This window comes from Mesitornis unicolor, unplaced genomic scaffold (genome assembly GCF_000695765.1).
Source record: "Mesitornis unicolor isolate BGI_N332 unplaced genomic scaffold, ASM69576v1 scaffold4419, whole genome shotgun sequence".
Classification (NCBI taxonomy): domain Eukaryota; kingdom Metazoa; phylum Chordata; class Aves; order Mesitornithiformes; family Mesitornithidae; genus Mesitornis; species Mesitornis unicolor.
Window position 1 is genome coordinate 50,114 of NW_010205078.1, and position 18,887 is coordinate 69,000.

The window sequence follows — 18,887 nt, forward strand, 5'->3', positions numbered from 1 at the left end:
ACCCCACGGCCAGCATCCCCTTGAGACCCAGCAACCAGCCCGGCCCAAGACAGATGCTTCCATCTCAGGTCATGAATATGGGTAAGTCTTGGTGCGTGGACTTGGGCTTTTTGGCATACACTGGACTGTCAAAGATGAAGCAGAAAACAAACAAACAAAAAACAATAAGAAAAGACTCGCTTCAGTTATAGATTTTATGAGAACCATGTTTCACAGTGAAAGTTGCCTGTGGAAGTGGGAGAGAAGGTGTGTAAAATGCTAACTTTTATTGCGTATATTGGTATGAACTGCTACTCTGTAGTTCCACAGTGGGGTGGCCGAAGAAAGAGGATATGAAGTTGCTCTTGTTTATTAAAGACTGTGAGGGGTTTTAAAAGGAAATGTTTGAAATATTGTCATTGTCCTTGGTCACTTTTAAAGTAAGTGCATTATTATATTGACTCTATGTGCTGTCTTTTTTTTATGCTTACCTTACTAATGTTTTGCATTTGTGGTGTTGTATCTGCTGTTTTGTGGTTTTGAACCACTTTCAAGTTCTCATGTTATTTTCTCAAATTTTAAAAGCAGTTTTTAACAAAAAAATCATTATGCTTTTAATAAATTTAATGTTAATGAAGTCTTAATATCTTTTGTTTGCTTTTACTGTAACTTAGATCGTTCAATGGAAGGAATTAACATGAAAGTAGATTCTTTTCACAAAAGTTACGTAGTTGTTTTTTCTTGATTAGGGCCATCCGAATTGGAGATGAACATAGGAGGACCTCAGTATAGCCAACAGCAGGCGCCTCCAAATCAGACTGCACCATGGCCAGACAGCATCTTGCCTATAGATCAAGCAACTTTTGGTAATCAGAACAGGTGTGTCTTTGTGTCGCACCAAAACATGGAGAGATTTTACGGGCCCGTATTTTCTATGCCTCATGAAACAAAGCCTTACATGAAATACTGACAAAATGTTTATCAATTTAATACTTCTGGTATTTTATACTCATGCAATGTAGAGCTGTTCCAGTACTACTTATAAAAGCTCTCTCTCCCATTTAATGTGTTGGAAGAATTGGAAATTCTGCATCCCACTGAATGCTGCATGGGTAATTCCGCCATTTTCACCACTCGAACATTAGTACAGGCATGATTTTGCCTGGTTTTGCTAATTTTATTGTTAACAGTTACACTTAATACTGAATGTGGAAAAATACCAGAGCCTTAGTAGCTATAACATAGCTGCTGCTTCCTGCAACGAGGCAGCATTTTAAGTACTGCAGGTCATCATTAATTTCTGTTTTGTTTGGGGTTTTTAATTGACTTAATTCTGTAAAAGGTGAGGAAGGAAAGATGAAGTGAAACAGAGGCTGTCTTTTCCCTGAAGTCAGCTCCTTTTTGGGTTTCCAGAACCACAGTTTTATCACAAGTTATCAATTCATATGTAATATATTAACTTCTGTAATTATGAAGACTTTTAAATAATGCCATAACTATGAACAGCACTTTAAACTTCTTTTAAAAAAAGGCATGTCTTCTCCAAAAAGTTTGCTGCTTAAATTAGAGAAACCGTATATATATGGACTGTATAAGTGATACAAAATGGACAGATAAAGGAGAAATGTTGAAATATTTTGAATTGCATGAGTTGGGATATTTTTCAGTAGTAAATGGGAAGAGTGCTGAAATGAAAATTAAAAGAAAGCAGCTGGAAAAAAGTGTGTTTGAAGAAAGATTGATTTCCTGACTACATTCTTTTAATTTTCATTATGAATGGGTGTCTTAAAGTATCTGTAAATTAAAGTGTGGCATTTTCACTGTTACTTCTCTAATTTTTTCATGCTTTTCAAGATGTTTCCTGGTGCTAAAACATGACACTGTAAAATAAAATGCAGGGTCATGTTTGATCAGCAAGCCAGGCAGCTAATTCTTCTGTTTTGCTATATTTGCATTTCTTGTAATTTCAGTGTAGCTGAAGATAGTGGAAAAAAATTCCCACTGCATTGCATCTGAAAGTAATCGTATTTTGATCATTTACCCCCAAATAGAGATGATGAATTGTTTGGTGCTGCCATTTCTTATTTTATTTATCTCTGGTATTTCGATTTTTTAATATGGTTATCATCATGAGTATTAAATTTGATAAAAGTTAAATGCTGGGTAAAAATAGTTCTTTTAGAGAAAAATTAAAAGTTATCATTGTGATATATGAAAGAAATGGGGGGGGAACGAAGTAATTGTCATTGTTTAACATACAGAATTTGACAAATGTTTTAAATTTTTTCTTACTGTATCTATTGTATGCCCATTTACAATCTGAGGGAAGTTTTTTTGGGTAGCACCATTGCTTATTTTTCCAGATCATAGATCCCTTCTTATAAGTCATCTTTAAAGTTTACAGGCAATTTGATTAAAAATATTTCTTTTGTTCTCCCCTTCTACTGATTTATAATTTCATCTGTGAACATTATAGAAACTTTTGTATATATGAGATTGATTAATATTTTGCTATATTTTAAAGGTATATCACATGTATCCTTATTTTTATTTTTCACAGTCCAGGATCTAGTTAAAAAGAATTTGTTTTTGTTAGTTTTCGTGCTTGCCATCCTCTGGTTCTTAGGTGTGTAGCCTGACGATGCAGCTCTTTCCTTCTCCTTGGCTTTGACATAGAGATTAGACTTCCATGGCAACCATATATCTCATTATGAAAACTAAATACACAAACATGTTTCTTTGTTTTTCCAAACAGACATGTAAAAAGGGTTCATATATAGTGCTGTTTCCTCCCTCCATGTGTGACAGCTTTTGTTGTCTCTGAGTAATTATCTGGGATGAGATTCTGCCATGATGCGCATATAGTAGCTGTCCTCGCTTTGCTCTTTATATTTTCTATTGTAGTCTTGTAGTATTATGCACAAGGTAGGGCTGGTGTGTGAACTGCAAGACAGAGAAAAAATGTGTCATGTGGCTGCAGATAAGGCATTATTTCACATTTAGTTTGTTTCTCAGTAAGTTTGGGATTGGAATAAACCTTTATTCTGCCTTTGTAACTGTGAGTGTGCTTTGCATACAAATTGAGGGGTGAGGCAAGCAGGATTTATAGAGCCAGCACACTCTGCCTGACAGTATCCAAATTCTTGCTGACACCCTTTGGAGGCACATAACCAAGTGCATAAACTGGTACCCAAGTGTGCAGTTCCATAAGATGGTTTGAGCTGATGCAGTGTTTTGCTGCAAACAGAGAGAGGAACGTCCTTTTCTCCCTGTTCGTTCATGCTTCTGGCCAGCTGTTCCAATCTTTGGTTTGTTTGAGCTCAGACAGTCCTCGGACCCCTCTGTGACCTCTGTGGCTTGCTGAGTCTAAAAGAAAACCAGTTAAGAAGAGTGTCTGTCTATGGAAATGAGTTCTTCTGCTCGTGACAGCATACTTCATCTAGTGTCTAAAATTCAAAGTTAAAGTTAGCTGTGAAAAGATATTATTTAACCTTCTGTGTTCAGTGACTGTATCCTCTACTGACTTCTCTGTTCCTCTGTTGACCTTGTAATACGAAATCAGCAGTCAAGCATACCTTTGGGGTGCTTTCTTGTCAATACACCATGCTTATAGGGCTTTGGCAAGCATTAATCACACTATTTCGTTGTTTCTTTGGGTAGCGTAACTTGCATTCAGAATGGTTTTCTAAACAAAATTGGCAGCGATTAAAGTAATTTCTGTCTCCACTTGTTAGTTCAATTTGACTACTAATCCTCTGATATTATTCCTTGTTTTTCAGCAGCTGTTTACCAACGCTGTGCTCATGTTTTCACAGGCAACCATTTGGCAGCTCACCAGATGATCTCTTGTGTAATCATCCTTCATCAGAGTCACCAAGTGATGAGGGTGCTCTCCTGGATCAGCTTTACATGGCGTTAAGGAATTTTGATGGCTTAGAAGAAATTGACAGGGCTCTAGGAATACCAGAACTAGTTAGCCAGGTATAGTGGGCATTGCATGGCATGTTTTAGGTATTGCATTTAAAGAATGTGTTGCCAAGGTGAAGGTAAAATGTGTGTTGAAGAAGGGGATTAATAGAACACTGTAAGCTAGGATGGAGTTACATGTTTCGGTGGGAGTCCATCACACGGCTCCGTGTCACCTGAAAACCTTCCTTCAGCCCCAGGTTTAGTCTTCCTTCCTCTTCCCTGCTACCCTCACCTAGCTCTTCTTCTTCTGACCTTGTGCTGAGCCACTTTGCTTTATGCAACTAACCAGACCTAAACCAAAAATTTAACGGGCTTCTGCGTATCTGGTGGCCAGAGGAACACCTGTATGGTAAGATGACAGCCAGCAACAAGGTATAGGAGAGAAGATAAAAAGAATATGAAGACCTAGGTGGAATCCTGCTCGATCAGGACCTTGGTTTGGTGGAGCAACAAGCTTTTGGATGAGCAAACACATAATTTCACCCATGGTTTTTCCCTTAGATAATACGTGTTAAGGGATGAGTTTTAGCTGAAGTAGCTGATTTCAAGCACTTAAAACTGTACTTTTCTTAAAAAATTACAAACATGCTTCCTAAATTTTGCAGCATGAATTTATTCTATTCTTTTTTCATCCATTTTTTTCCCCACAATTATTTTTTATTAGCTTCTAGTTAGCTTTTGTCCATTTTGATTTTACATGACACAAAAGAGTGTGGTAGGAAAAAAATAATTGCAGGGAGGGGGTAAAGTTAGCACTTGATGTTTCTGGCATCAAAATTGTATTTCCAAAACAGCTGTACGTGTCTCTATAATGATTTAATATTCACAGACAAACCTAGAATACCTGTTTAATTTCCCAGCACTCCCTAGCATCCTGAGAATAACTTCTGAACTAGCTCTGCATTTTAGATGTGAAATGGGACCAATGAGATCCTGCTTTGGACATGAGAAAACTATCTCCAAGCCTATTTGGTACAACACAGAACTCAGTGAGATATTAAGCTGGAGATATAATGTATTGGTGAACTTTGCAATGTGAAACTGTCATGCAGTATGATATAGAATTTTGAATACCACCACCAAGAAAATATGCGTAATGTTTTATTTCAAGCTAACTGGAAAATATCTTACATGCTTTTAAAATATCCATCAAACATTTTATAGGAGCTTAAAGTCTTCCTTTCATGAGGAACTGAAATTTATATTAACTTGATTTCCAAGGTCAGTGTGGAATAAGCTATAAAATTATTCTGGCTAGCGCAAATATTAGAGGAGTATCTAGAATGAATTTTAGAATCCTGTTAGTTTTTTTATGCTAATGGATAATCAGTTTTTGCAAAAGTGTCCTGAAGGAATTAGGTACTTTGTTCACATTATCTTCTGTAGTTGTTTCAGGCATCTTTATTTGAAGTCATTATTTTGTTTAAAGATACTGATAAAAATCTGCTTTCCTTATTCATTTGAAAGGTCTTTGAATTTATCTCTGATTCAATGGCAAAAAATGTTCTGGCATCACTTAATTTACAGATTTTCATATAGCATTTGTCATTTCAGGTTTTTATTCATTAGCAGAATGATACAATGGCTGTGTTAAAAACATGACAGAGATTGCAGGTCTTTGTTTTAAAAAGAAAAGAAAAGAGAGGAGGAATTTGTCTCCGTGAATATGTTTTGACGCTCTGAAATAAAATTCTATTTATGTTGAAGTTTTACATTTAAGTAAAGAGACTTTATGTAATTTTGCATTTAAAAACATTCCCAGCCTAGCAGTGAATGGCTGTATTCGTTCGTGTAGTCCTGTGAAAAGCCACATCCCGCCAACTGCTCCTGTTGTCCACATATTTCCACAGAGCCAAGCTGTCGACCCGGAGGCCTTCCCCAGCCAGGAGTCGAGCATCCTGATGGAGCAGAAGGCTCCAGTGTTCTCCCAGCAGTACACGGCACAGGCCCAGATGGCGCAGGGGAGCTACGCACCCATGCAGGACCCCAGCTTCCACCCCATGGGGCAGCGCCCAGGCTATGCAGCCCTGCGGATGCAGCCCCGGCCCGGCCTGCGGCCCACAGGCATCGTGCAGAACCAGCCCAACCAGCTGCGGCTCCAGCTGCAGCACCGGCTCCAGGCACAGCAGGTACATCCCCTTCCCGGCCTGGTTTCACATGGCACATACAGACTGCCAGCTTGCTCCAAATGGACCGGGTCTTAATTGTGTACCCTGTTTTATTATAGTCTAATCCCACTTTTGAAGTAAAAACACTAGCCATAATGAGTTTTGCCAAGACAGTACTTAGAACATTCTTTTTTTAATCTTTTTTTTTTTTTGCATCTTTCCGTTATTCTTTCTATAATGCTGTGCAAAATTGTTATAAAGTCTTTTTCTGTTTGTTATATCTTGACTTTTCCAGCAATCAAAATGCTTTTGTTGCTGCCTGTTACCTACATCCATTTGTTGCCCTTGGCCTTGGTCTGCACTTGAGGATCATTTTAAGTTGTTGTTTCTTGTTTCATTTTTAAATAAATAGGTACATAGTACTATAAATAATATATTAATGCTTTCCTAGTGGAGGAGGAGAGATTATTTTTGCCTTGAAACATCAGGATAGGGTCTAATTCTGAGTAAACCTCAGCAGTCGTATCCCAGACTCAAAAAGAGTAGGGACTGTAAAGGCAGGATGTTTGGTAAATGGCTCAGTGCCTGTGTTGTTATTTACATGGTGTATTATCTCCTTAAGAAACAGGATTCTGTGAATGGTAATATGACCTGAGCAGAAAAACTGGTCCCTGCTCGAACATGTAGAGCTAGGTCCTCAAATCAACTGATCAGGAAGTGGATGTATGTACCTCTGTATATAAAATTTCCCTTTTCTTGTTTTCCTTCTAAAAACTTCTGGGTTTTTGAATTTTTTAATTTATTTTTTTCCTTAGAATCGGCAGCCACTGATAAATCAGATCAGCAATGTCTCCAATATGAATTTGTCTTTGAGACCTGGAGTGCCAACGCAGGTGAGAGAAATAGTTCTTTTTAAAAAGCAGAAAACAAACAAACAAAAACCCCAAAACCCAACCTTTTTTTTCTTCTCCCCCTGTCCCTGGTTAAATACAGTAGTAATGCTATGTGATAAATTCATACAATAAATTCTAAATTTTTAATGCAGATAGTGCAATCCGTATTATAAGTATTTTACTGTTTTATTTTTGAGGATCCTTTCCACATTTACATGGGGTGGATGGTTATTTATTAGCAGTATTAAAAAACTGCATTTTTAACCAAGCTTCTCACTTCCTAAAGATGTATTTTTTTAATGAGCTACTCTATTTGCAATTACAAATCACTGCAACATTAAACACTGGTATTATTTCAGTTACTCTTGCACTGCTGGAAGTCGTTCACAGCAGAGGTATTAATAGGATTATTTTCTGCTGTTTAATATTATTGTTAAGTAGGGGGTGGGAGGAAAAAGCTGGAATCTTCCAGATTGCTCTTGCATAGATGCCTCCAGTGGTCAGGCTGCCTGAGAAGGGGTTATTGAGAGGCGGCGGTGGTTTTCCCTTGCAGGGCCCTATCAACGCGCAGATGCTGGCGCAGCGGCAGCGGGAGATCCTGAGCCAGCACCTGCGGCAGCGGCAGGAGCAGCCACCGGCGCAAGCGCGGACGCTGATGATGCGAGGGCAGGGCTTGAGCATGACCCCCAGCATGGTGGCCGCCGGTGGCATACCAGCCACTATGAGCAACCCACGGCTCCCACAGGCGAATGCACAGCAGTTTCCATTTCCTCCAAACTACGGTACTGGTTCTACACTCGCGGTGCATTTCGTCAGGCCTTACTCCCCTGTACCCTCCCCAGTGCTGGGTCCAAGCACCCCTCACACAGCCACTTGCCTAGTTCCCTGGGAATGATGGGAAATGTGGAGGTTTGGACCCTTTGGGAGTCTTTAGATGCAACATAGTGCCTTCCTCTCTCCTAGCTCTAGTACCACGTGTTCTCCGAGCACTGCTCTTTTTTTGAGCAATAGCAGAAATGCTGTGTGTGTGTTTGTTATATACAGATAAAAGTGTGTGTGTACACATACACACATGTGTATATGTTGGCTCGATGGACTCTGAATTTTGACCAAACTAAACAAACCCATTGTATACGATAAAAATATGAATGAAGAAAAAGATGTGCATTGATGTTAGTGAACAGCATAAAGTGACCAGAAGCAAAGCTATACATAGCTTTTTTTTATTATTTTGATAATGAGATATTGCTTAAATGTCAGACAGATTCTTCCCCAAGAAAGGTAATTCTTCATGTGTACGTTATAATGTAAAATTAACAACTAACTGTTGAATTTAAATAATATAAATTAGTTTCAGATAAGGCATTCCCCTCCCTATCCTTAAACCTGTGTATAATATGATAATATATTTTTTAGTATGTTTTACAAAGCTGGATACCACATTCTTCTGGGGCTGCATGGGGCAGTTACCTCCATACAGTTATTGTTTTACAGCTTCTTTATAAGTATTGTATAAGTTACATTACAGTTGTAGTCAATAATATATTATGTGCAAGTTCTGCTGATATAACAAGTTATGTTCATCCAATTCTAAATTTGCTATCTGCTCTTACTGATCTGTTATCCTTTACACCAGTTTCTGAATGATGCCTCCACATATTTGTAATTGCTTTATGAAAATGCAGCGACATTATGTTCATTTTTTGATGTAGACAAAGATATAGAGAAGCTAAGTCATGCAGTCAGTGAATATAGGAATAGATTTCATACCACCTGATTCTTACCCCAGCATCCAGTGGCTTGTTTCTGTTGAGTATGCTGTTTGTGATATACTTAAACAAGACCAAAGTGACCCGGTTTAAAACAAAAATTCTGCACACAATTAGCATTTTACCACTTAAATTTGGTTTTCTTTGCATCTAATTTTTTTTTTTAATTTTGCAAAATCATTTAATGCTTGTGTAAAATGTCACTGCCGTTTTTGCAGGGACACAGAAATAGAGATACCAAGGTTCTAGGAACTTTAGAAAAAAATGACAATTATAGCCTATATGTTAAAAGGTAGTGCTATGGAGTAAACAGGTCATGCATAACTTTCACCGAAATGGATTTGTAGACAGAAGCAATGCATTGTATTTGTTGTTTTAAATGCGGGTTCTGGAGAAGAAAAAAATAGAAGTCACTTGCCAATTTTTTTCTTTTGGCCTGTAGGAGGGAGAGACCACTTGTGTGATTAGGACACACAGGCTATCAACATACTTAGGCAAAATTTTTTTTAAGGTTATGCATACAGTATTAGTTGATGATGTCTTGCTTTTAATCTAGATCCCACATTAAGATGTGAGGTTATAGGTTCCAGATGATACAAGTAGGACTGTGTAAAGCCAGGTCTGCAGGTATGAGCTCTTGGCTTGTTTTAACTTTGAATGTACAGTGACTAAATTTCTCATTTTCTTCCTCAGGTATTAGTCAGCAGCCTGATCCAGGCTTCACAGGAGCCACCACTCCTCAGAGTCCACTGATGTCCCCAAGACTGGCTCATACTCAAAGCCCCATGATTCAGCAGTCTCAGGCTAATCCTGCCTATCAGTCCTCTACGGAGATGAATGGGTGGGCACAAGGGAGTATGGGTGGAAACAGGTAAATCCAGAACAAAACCAAAATTAACTCAGAGAATAATGATTGATTTATGATATACACTTGTTTAGGGGTTTTTAATATGTATTTGTTCACTTGTTTGTTGTTAACTGTCCTAAAAGATACTTTATTTTCAATTTGGCTTGACTAAGTTGGTTTAAATTCTGCCTTCATATGAGGCAAAGTGAGTGCATAGCTAAAAGACCTGCATCCACACAATGTGTTGCTTTGTCTGTGACCACTGATAAAACACTGGGTGTCCTTAAGAAGCACCCCTGCTGCACAGTCAGCCCCAACCCTTAACATTTGTGTGGATGCATTTCTTCTTCGTATGATTTTCATGTTGTGCTCCCACACTGCTTTCCACGTGGCTGGATCAGCTGAGCTGGAGCCTATGCATTCCCTACTGCTCTGGAACTACTGAATATCACCTCCCACTTTAAATGCTGGAGTGCAACCAGGTCCAGTCCATTAGTGCTTGCACATACTGAGAATCAGCATATTATGTGTCATTCTCCAAGAGCATTGCAGCGTGTCTCATGCATGCAGTCACCTTTCCAGTTGAGGCCCATGCCCCAGTGGGTATAGCCCTAATAATCAGTCTGTCCACTTTAAATGGGTTGGATGGTGAACCCTATCAGTAGGCAGCAATGAGCTTGCAGAAGGCAATGATCTGTGTTTTTCAGTGGAAGACAGGAGGAGCCATTAGGTTGGTGTATAGCCTGTACCACTTGACACTAGGATGCACACAGTTGTCTCTAGCCTAGTGCTTTTGTCATCCTGAAGTTCTCAGGCTGCTTTTACTATCCCAGCCCAGCAACACCAAATCATTTTCCCATAGGTTGACAAAGATTTAATAAACCCAGTAAAACAGTATTTCTGTGACAGGGCCAGTCCAAGTAAAGTTCCCCTTAAAGCAACTGATTTATCTCTCATCCTTGTTCTTCTCCATGCCTCTTCCTTGCTGTCTTCCTGAAGCATCTACAGGAGGCATAGCTACTGCTGTTGTGGCTTCTGCTGAAATGGCAGCAGGAGCAGCTTGGTAAGACTGATGGCTGGCTTACTAAACTGCAGCTCTACAGCAGAGACTTGTCAAAATGTGTTTACACAAGCCACTGAGTATTCATAATGATCTGTAGTGTGCTGTTTCAGCCATCCAGATAACAACTTAAAAATGGGGTTCGGTGGCCTGAAAAGACATGGAATTGGAAGGAAGAGAATGGTGGGATTTTCCGAGGTTGGTCCTATGCCCAGAATGCTGTTGCACTCCATAAAGTCACAGTGCGCAGCAATAGCCCAGTAGAGCACCCGAGTGCAAGGTTGAGTGTTAACTCTGATAGGTTTCCTCAGCTGTGGGAGCAGCTTTATTGATACAAAGGTGGTTACTGCGTGCCATGCAACACACAGCAGCCCTTCCACCGTCTAATGCAGATCTTCTGACAGACACATTGTTGGTAATAAGTCCCTCATTGGCTGTTGGAATGTGCTCAGAGTAGAAAAGACTGATACGTAAACAGTAAAGTGCATTTTAGGAAATAGAAAAAATTCTCTCATATGACTTCTGACATAACGGGAAGGAAGTTACCATACAGAAAGCACCTGACTGAATAAAATCTTCCACAGTTACTTCTCCTTAAGTTGTTCTGAAATGGCCTTAGAGGAGCAGAGAGGGTAATTGTCTTAGACTTTATGTTGTTTCTTACAGTGCCACATTTTCAAAACGTGATGCTAAGATTTGCTAAATGAATTTCTGCACAATTGCATGTCTATATTTGTGAGCCCACTTGCTATAATTGTATGTGCAAATCTGGTATTCCTATGTGCATATAGCCTCTTTTGCAAAAAGAAAGCTTATTAGACCAGATCCAATATCAACTCAACAGTCCCATGCTGTGCTATCACTAGAGAGAGGAAAAAAAGGGGTTTCCATTCCCTCAAAAAAATTACTTTCCCAAACATATTTAAAATATTTACAAAATCCATTTAGACAGCTAATTGGCTGTTATTGCACATGCATAACAGATTTGTACTCTGCCATAATTTCACACGCAAAGGCATGCATTTTTGTGCACAGACATTGGGCCTTAAATTTTGAAAATCTATTCCTTAGACATTAATGTAGCTGAAAACTAGACTTTCCTTTGCAGTTGGCATAAACGAGAGTGTGTACAAATTCTAGCATAAGATATATTAAAAAGAGAGTAGTTTCTTAGTAGCTTCAGCATTCTAAATCTGACACATTGCTTTTTCCATTCCTTGCTGTAGCATGTTTTCACAACAGTCCCCACCACATTTTGGGCAGCAAGCAAGCACCAGCATGTACAATAATAACATGAACATCAGTGTATCCATGGCAACCAACACAAGTGGTATGAACAACATGAACCAGATGACAGGGCAGATCAGCATGACCTCAGCGACCTCTGTGCCTACATCAGGGTTGTCCTCCATGGGTCCTGAGCAGGTGAGAATTTAAGGACTTGAGATGACAGCTAGAGGCTTTTCTTTGACTTTCAGTAGTTTTTCAGGTCCACTGCATTGAGCTCTGACTGCTGTAAGCCGTTACGTTTCTTTTACTAGTTTTCTTGAGAAATGATAATGTTGAAAAGGCTGTGTTTTTAGCTCTGCACTCATAACCAAGGTGACTGGTGAGGTACAGAGCACCCTTTGCATCTAAATTTCCCCTTGTGACCTAGCACCACTGTAGCTAGCACATCATGTAGTTGCTCCTGGACTTCCGTGGAAAGCGTGTGCTGACCTAGCTCCTGTTCCCAGTAGGTAAGTTTCCATAGCACAGTTGCAGGTCACCAGTGTCCTTGCTCATTTTCTCAGCAGGGTAGGTTAGGACTGAATGGCGGGCAGCTGTTTCTTAGAGGTAAGAGTGGCATGGGGAGTGTGTGGAAGATTATTCTACTGCCACCATGTTTCTAGTACCAGACAATAGGCATTCAACTTTAAGAACTATCAATTTGGCACCTTCATGAGCATAAAATCCACAGGTTTTGTAATGTGATGCATATAAAAGAGATTGTTGAATCAATAGGTAAGCAAACCTGTGTTTTTTTTCTGCTGAGAAGACATTTACACACTTGATTTTTTGAGACAGCTACTTACGATATCTGAAATAAGGAAAACAACATTTCTGTTTGTTGACTTCCAGTTAAACTCACACAGTACATTAATAAGTATTTGACAAACAAGTCTTCTTAATTAACAGGTTCATATGTTTGCTTCAGAGCTGAACTCCCATTTGTTCAACACACAGAATTGAAATGATGGACTTTTCTTAGAAATATTGGCAGAAAAGTGTCTTCTCTTTCTCTTGTGTCTTCAGGCAGTGTCTCTATGGTGGACAATACTGTAAACCTTTTTTTCCTGAGACAAAAATGTTCCAGTTTAAAATTGGTTATATTATTGCCCTGTTAATGTATGTCCCTTTTCCAGCCTAAATTTAATAACAGTATTTTTTATTGTTAATTTTTCCGATATTGTCCTTTAGTTTAAAGAGCTCCTTGTATTTTAGAAAGAGCCATTTTATGAACATTGTTTTTTTTATGCTTTGAGGTTGTTGGATTGTTTTGTTTTGGTTTCCTTAGGGTTTTTCTTGTAAGTTAAACAAGCCACAGTGTTTCATTCTCTTCTTGTAGGCTTTAAATTCCCTTTCCTCTTCTGCACCTGTTCCAGTTTGATTCAGTATTTCCTAAACACCAGCGGCATGTGTGTAACACTGGTTCTTCCCCATTTCTCTTGGAATAGTCTGACAGATATAGCCCCAGATCACATTTGTCCTTTACAGCTGCCACATACTGGTGTCCTGAAGTGATTTTGATACTCCCAAATCTGTCACCTTCTCTGATATTCCCAGTTGCTAAGCCCAATTATAGCAGACTTTTTATTATTATTAGTTCCCAAGTGCATACTATTGCACACATTTAGTGTAGTGAAACATGAGTAAGACAACAACAACAAAAAAGAGTAGGTATTTGAAGGTGACAGCCCAGTCTGATTTCTCGGTATGCCCATTCTACATAATTTTGCCCAGGAAGCTAAACAAAGAAACATGCATTCTAGAAAGAGATCTGGGTTTATTTCAAAGACTTCCATGCAGACTGTTGTTTCCACTGGCACAGCTGTCGCACTGCTTTTCCTTCCTGTTAGACTACTGGATCTGGTTTCAGGATAGCAGGTATCCAGCTTCCAGTAAGCTGAATAGGCTGAGGTTCTTCATCCATCTCAACATTGGTTTTTCAGCCCACGAGCCTCTTTTGTGGATCTACTTTAAACTCTGTTGATGTAACCTCCTCCTAGAAGTATGAACAGAGTAACTGGAGATGGTGGTTTAGCAGTGACTGCACCAAAGCTATGCAGAATCAAGTCCTACTTGTAATTCTTTTTCCAGCTATGGTGGTGTGGCTCTGTTGGTGACAAAATTGCATACTGAAACTCTTATGTTGATCCCCAAATCCTCCTTAGCACGTTATACAGAGATAAAACTTGCATTCTTTCCTCCCAGACATATTGCCTTCCTTTTGTCTACGTTAAATTGCATTTCTTAGATTGAGTCTGTTTAACCCAAATGCAGTGGCTCATTCTGTAAGAGTAACCAGTTTTCTTCATGATTTACCCCCCCAGCATCGTGTCATCTGCACACTCTGCAAGCAAATGTTTTATGTTTCATCTGGGTCAGAGGTGACCAGCTGACAGCTGAGGAGCCATTTCTGGGCCACAAGACAGGACTTTCTAGTCCTCAGGAGTGTTTGCTGTGCTGCTTCACATTTTCTTTTCTGAGAGATGGGTTTAAATAGAAATATGTATTTAAATACCAGAACTGAAATTTTTTTGGTCTGTTTTTAGGACATAGTGTTTTACAATTTGACATCTTTATTTAGCAGTTGACTTAGGCTGTGCTGAACTTTTTCTTGTAACTGGTGGTTTTCAAAATGACTGCATTTTCTGTAATTCTGCTGACTCTTGTCATTTCATTCATTCTTTTGTGTTGGTTTTTTTTTTAATTTTGTCACCTATGTTTTTACTTACTTATTTGTTGCCATTTTTGTTCCATAATACATAATTTTAACTTCATATGCTCATCTGTTTAACCACAGTGAGTAACAGTGGTTACGCTACAAATGTGTTCCAGCTTTTGGAAAAAAAAAAGGTAACACTTCCCATGTTACTGGATGGTTTTGGAAGTAATACATATTATCTCTTAGTAAAAACCTGTGCCTGGGCTTATTTACCTGGTGAGAAGCATGTATGTTACCTTCGGTACCAAACAGGTTTGTTTGGCTCTGTCTCCTGTCTCTCTCTGTGGCACTATACTGTATCGCTCAGACAACATACTAGAGCTCAGAAAGAGTTTGGTGGTTATCTGCTCATACTACTCTATCTCCAGCTTGTTTACTACCTAGGCTCCCAGCATCACCAAGAAAAAAAGATGAAGATTATGCCCAAAACAGACTTGCTATTTATGATGCTTAGAGATTTTTTTATGTACAGACCTTGTACATAAAAGGGTTCACAGAATCACAGAACATTAGGGATTGGAAGGGACCTCAAAAGATCATCTAGTCCAATCCCCCTGCCGGAGCAGGAACACCTAGATGAGGTTGCACAGGAAGGCGTCCAGGCGGGGTTTGAATGTCTCCAGAGAAGGAGACTCCACAGCCTCTCTGGGCAGCCTGTTCCAGTGCTCTGTCACCCTCACTGAGAAGAAGTTTCTTCTCAAATTTAAGTGGAACCTCCTGTGTTCCAGCTTGTGCCCATTACCCCTTGTCCTATCATTGTTTGTCACTGAGAAGAGCCTGGCTCCATCCTCGTGACACTCACCCTTTAAATATTTATAAACATGAATGAGGTCTCCCCTCAGTCTCCTCTTCGGCAAACTAAAGAGACCCAGCTCCCTCAGCCGCTCCTCATAAGGGAGATGCTCCACTCCCTTGATCATCTTTGTAGCCCTACAGACAAGGTTCAAACCTTGTCTCGTTATAATCTTCTCCCTTATAATTACACTAAAGCTGTCTAGGCTGCTCTTACCTAGTGTATCTTCTACGAGGCTGATACCAGGATTACTGAAGTGCTGCCTGCCAGGTCTGCATGGTTCCTTCTGTCCAAAACAGCTTCCTCAGGCATCGAGAAAGTCTAAACCCTTCCCGAGGTTGCACCATTCACACAACTTACCATCTTCTTGTCTTCATCTTCTGGTTTGCACAGTGGACTGCTGCCATGTTTTTCCCTGTTGCTTATTTTGCATCATGGATCTGTGTTATTTGTAGTTTGAAATCTACGCAGGACAGGAGACTTTTCAGTGTATGAAATAAAACACTATCTAAATGTTCACTTGGAGCAATAATTTATTAATCTGCACAGGGCAGTACGCCCCAGGCCAAAATTACCATGGCATCTACAAAGAGTTATCTTGAATCTGTATTTTTATTTTGTTCAGCATATTGGGTGAAAGGAGCTCTGGAATGGTAGGAAACTTTTCTTATTAGACATTTTGTATGTAATTCTAGCAGGAAGCTGTATTAATGTGCTTAATTGCAAAGGAATTATAAAACAACTTCTGTTGTTCTGTTTCATATCTGATAACACCACTTGACCTGTCTTCAGAAAATGATATAAACTCTTCCACTTCTTTGTCCTCCATACTCTTCTGATTGAATTGTTACTGCAGTCAGAAAAGTTAATGCGTGACTATGGGGTGTTTACAGACAAAACAGTAGATTTCTTTTTGTCTCTCTTACTGTGCCAGTCAGGATTTTTGCATCATCATTGGCAAAGAGATTCTGTGATAGGAATTTCTCTGGTGCCTTTGCCGCTTTTGTGGCGTGCAGCCTGGAACCATCTTCCCTTTCCCCACCTGTCTTAACTGCTGTGGTGCAAATCATGCACTCATCTTTTTGTTCCAAAACTGCTGTTCATTCAGTATTAAGTTTTTTATTTCTGCATTTTATTTTTCCCTTCCTTTGTCCACTGAACAAACAGAAAAAGCATTTGTGCCTGTGCATTCTGATGGATGTTGATCAATAGCAGATAACACTTTCCAAACCTGAATTCTGTTGCTTAGGTAAATGCACGTAGATAAAGCTGCAGAGCTGTCTACTTTCTTTCCTTCTGAACTAAATAGTGTGGTTCTCTTCTTTTATGATGTAAATTTTATATTTTAAGTTTTTGACCTTTCCTAATGAACTGCAGTCATGTCTCTGGCAGCACTTGAAACTACCTCTTCAGGTGGTTGCATGTGATTGCATTTTAGCTCTGCAACATTTTGCAAAAGTCAGTGACTAGTCAGGCGGACCAGAAACGAGAAGACTTTGGTGTGGTAAATTCAAGACAGTCTTCCCCTCTTGCTGCAGTAGGCTGCTGTAGCTGCAGTGGCAGCATCTCCTCTTCTTGGCAAGATGAGTCTCCTAAAGGGCAGGTGACACAGAAAAACATCTTTTTCCTTCCAGCAAAATCTGGAGGGGCATATCTTCTTGTTATCACACCCATCTCGTCTGAGGGAGGTAACAGAGAGAACCAAGTCAACAAAGATTCCCTAGGAGAGGTTTCTTTTGCTGTAAAACTTCTGAGGAAAGCTGGATTTTCTAACAATTCAGAACTTTGCTGAAGGGCTGTGTTTTGTATTTTATACCAGTTCCTGCACAGTGAGATCAATCCTTTCATTAAGAAAGCAATGCTGTAAAATTGGCAAGCCACTCTTTTCACATAACTAAGCATGACAGACCCTCTGGTTGTGCAGTAACACACAGCCTCAATACTTTCCCATGGCTGTGTTCAGAAAATTGTTGAGAGCATCCCTTTAGGAAAGCATGCTCCTGCACATTTTCCCATTTAATGCTGTCTTTCTCCCATTGCTTACAAGCAGAAAAATAAGTGTCATTAAAACTAAGTCAGTAGTCATTGTAATTCAGCCTATGTGTTATCTCATCAGGCTTTGAAAAAATGGTGTGGTGGTTTGCAAACAAAAATTGTGTGTTCTTGATGTTAGGAAAGTAGTTACATGTTTCTGTTTTCAGGACTTTCATAGCAAGCATGTCTTCTTCAAGTAATACTGACCTAATTTATGGGGCCTGTTTTGTACAGTACACACAGGGGTCATAGTATCAGGACTGAAATCTTTGTTACTGACTATGAAGCAGAATAATATGAGTCAAACACATGCCACACAAGAAGGGTGCTTAGCTATGTAGTCACTTCCCTGACATCATCTCAGAAGTGGATTTTGGTATATGCAAATAGCATAGTGGTTTATGCTGCTTTTTAATTCCTAGCTCTCTTCCCAACGTATTTTTAAATTAATTCTTCCTAATATCTTATTACCAATAGGTTAATGATCCTGCTATGAGGGGAGGCAATCTTTTTCCAAACCAGCTGCCTGGAATGGATATGATAAAGCAGGACGGAGATGCAACACGGGTAAGAAATGGCATACATAGGCATACAGGGGCAACGGAACTATGAGTATATTGTGGCCTATTATGGATGCAGTATTTTTTTACTTACAAATTTAAAAGTACCCAGGGTAATAGTAATTAAGGTTTTTTGCCATTAATTTTTTTAATTCCGCTTTTGGTGACATCTGTATTAAGTTCCTTGTTTAGATCCCACTAGTGGACAATACAGAATACATTTACATTAACAGAATACATTACGTTATGGAATTCACAGACAGTCACATTCAGCAGACTTATGTATTTGCTTTTTACAGAGCAATTACATGACTATTTGCTGATGAAGGGAGAGACTTACTGTTGTTTTATATTTGCACTGCTGCATACTTAACCCATTTCATGTTTCATCCTGCCTGAGCCTTTTTCCACTTCTCATTGCATTATACTTGAGACAAAAAAAAAAATCTCATTAATTATTTCATTTATTACTTTCTATACAGTGCTGCTTCTGAGAAGAGTGGTAGAACTGAACTAATTTTCACACAAATTCCAGCTGACAGGGTAATTAGCGTTTGCTTAGGTCAAAACCGATTTGTATTCCAGACAGTAACAGTACTAAAGGAGAGACATTGTGGAGTTGTTGGCGTGTGGCCAAGTGCATGAAGTGGGGTTTTGGTGCCTCCCCTCAGTGGAAGGTTGAGTTGTTTGGTTTTTTACGGAAATAATCTTCATTTTAAATAAGTCTGTTTACAACAAACCCGGTATTTCGAGACCTGAGGTGGTTTGAAACCAGAGCAAGCCCGACCCGATCGTAGTAGCTGTGCAGTCCCGCCCGGACCTCAGCAGCTGACCTTTCCGTGCAGCGGAGCGGCCCCGCAGGGGAACCTGCGTCTACCCCCCGCCTG

The 18,887-nt window shown here is 39.5% G+C and overlaps 1 protein-coding gene across 1 annotated transcript in view; it reads left to right on the top strand.

Annotated features, from left to right (window-relative positions):
* NCOA2 (nuclear receptor coactivator 2) overlaps positions 1-18,007 on the top strand; it is a gene marked incomplete at both ends in the record, with an annotated part of 47,128 nt that extends 29,121 nt beyond the window's left edge. Inside the window, 9 exons of the mRNA XM_010191249.1 lie at positions 1-81; positions 729-858; positions 3,795-3,960; positions 5,799-6,077; positions 6,872-6,949; positions 7,503-7,731; positions 9,412-9,589; positions 11,852-12,050; positions 17,918-18,007. The exon at positions 1-81 is cut by the window's left edge and continues 159 nt beyond it. Of these exons, the coding sequence (XP_010189551.1) occupies positions 1-81; positions 729-858; positions 3,795-3,960; positions 5,799-6,077; positions 6,872-6,949; positions 7,503-7,731; positions 9,412-9,589; positions 11,852-12,050; positions 17,918-18,007 (1,430 nt within the window). The remainder of the gene's footprint in view (positions 82-728; positions 859-3,794; positions 3,961-5,798; positions 6,078-6,871; positions 6,950-7,502; positions 7,732-9,411; positions 9,590-11,851; positions 12,051-17,917) is intronic.
* Positions 18,008-18,887: the final 880 nt, after the last annotated feature.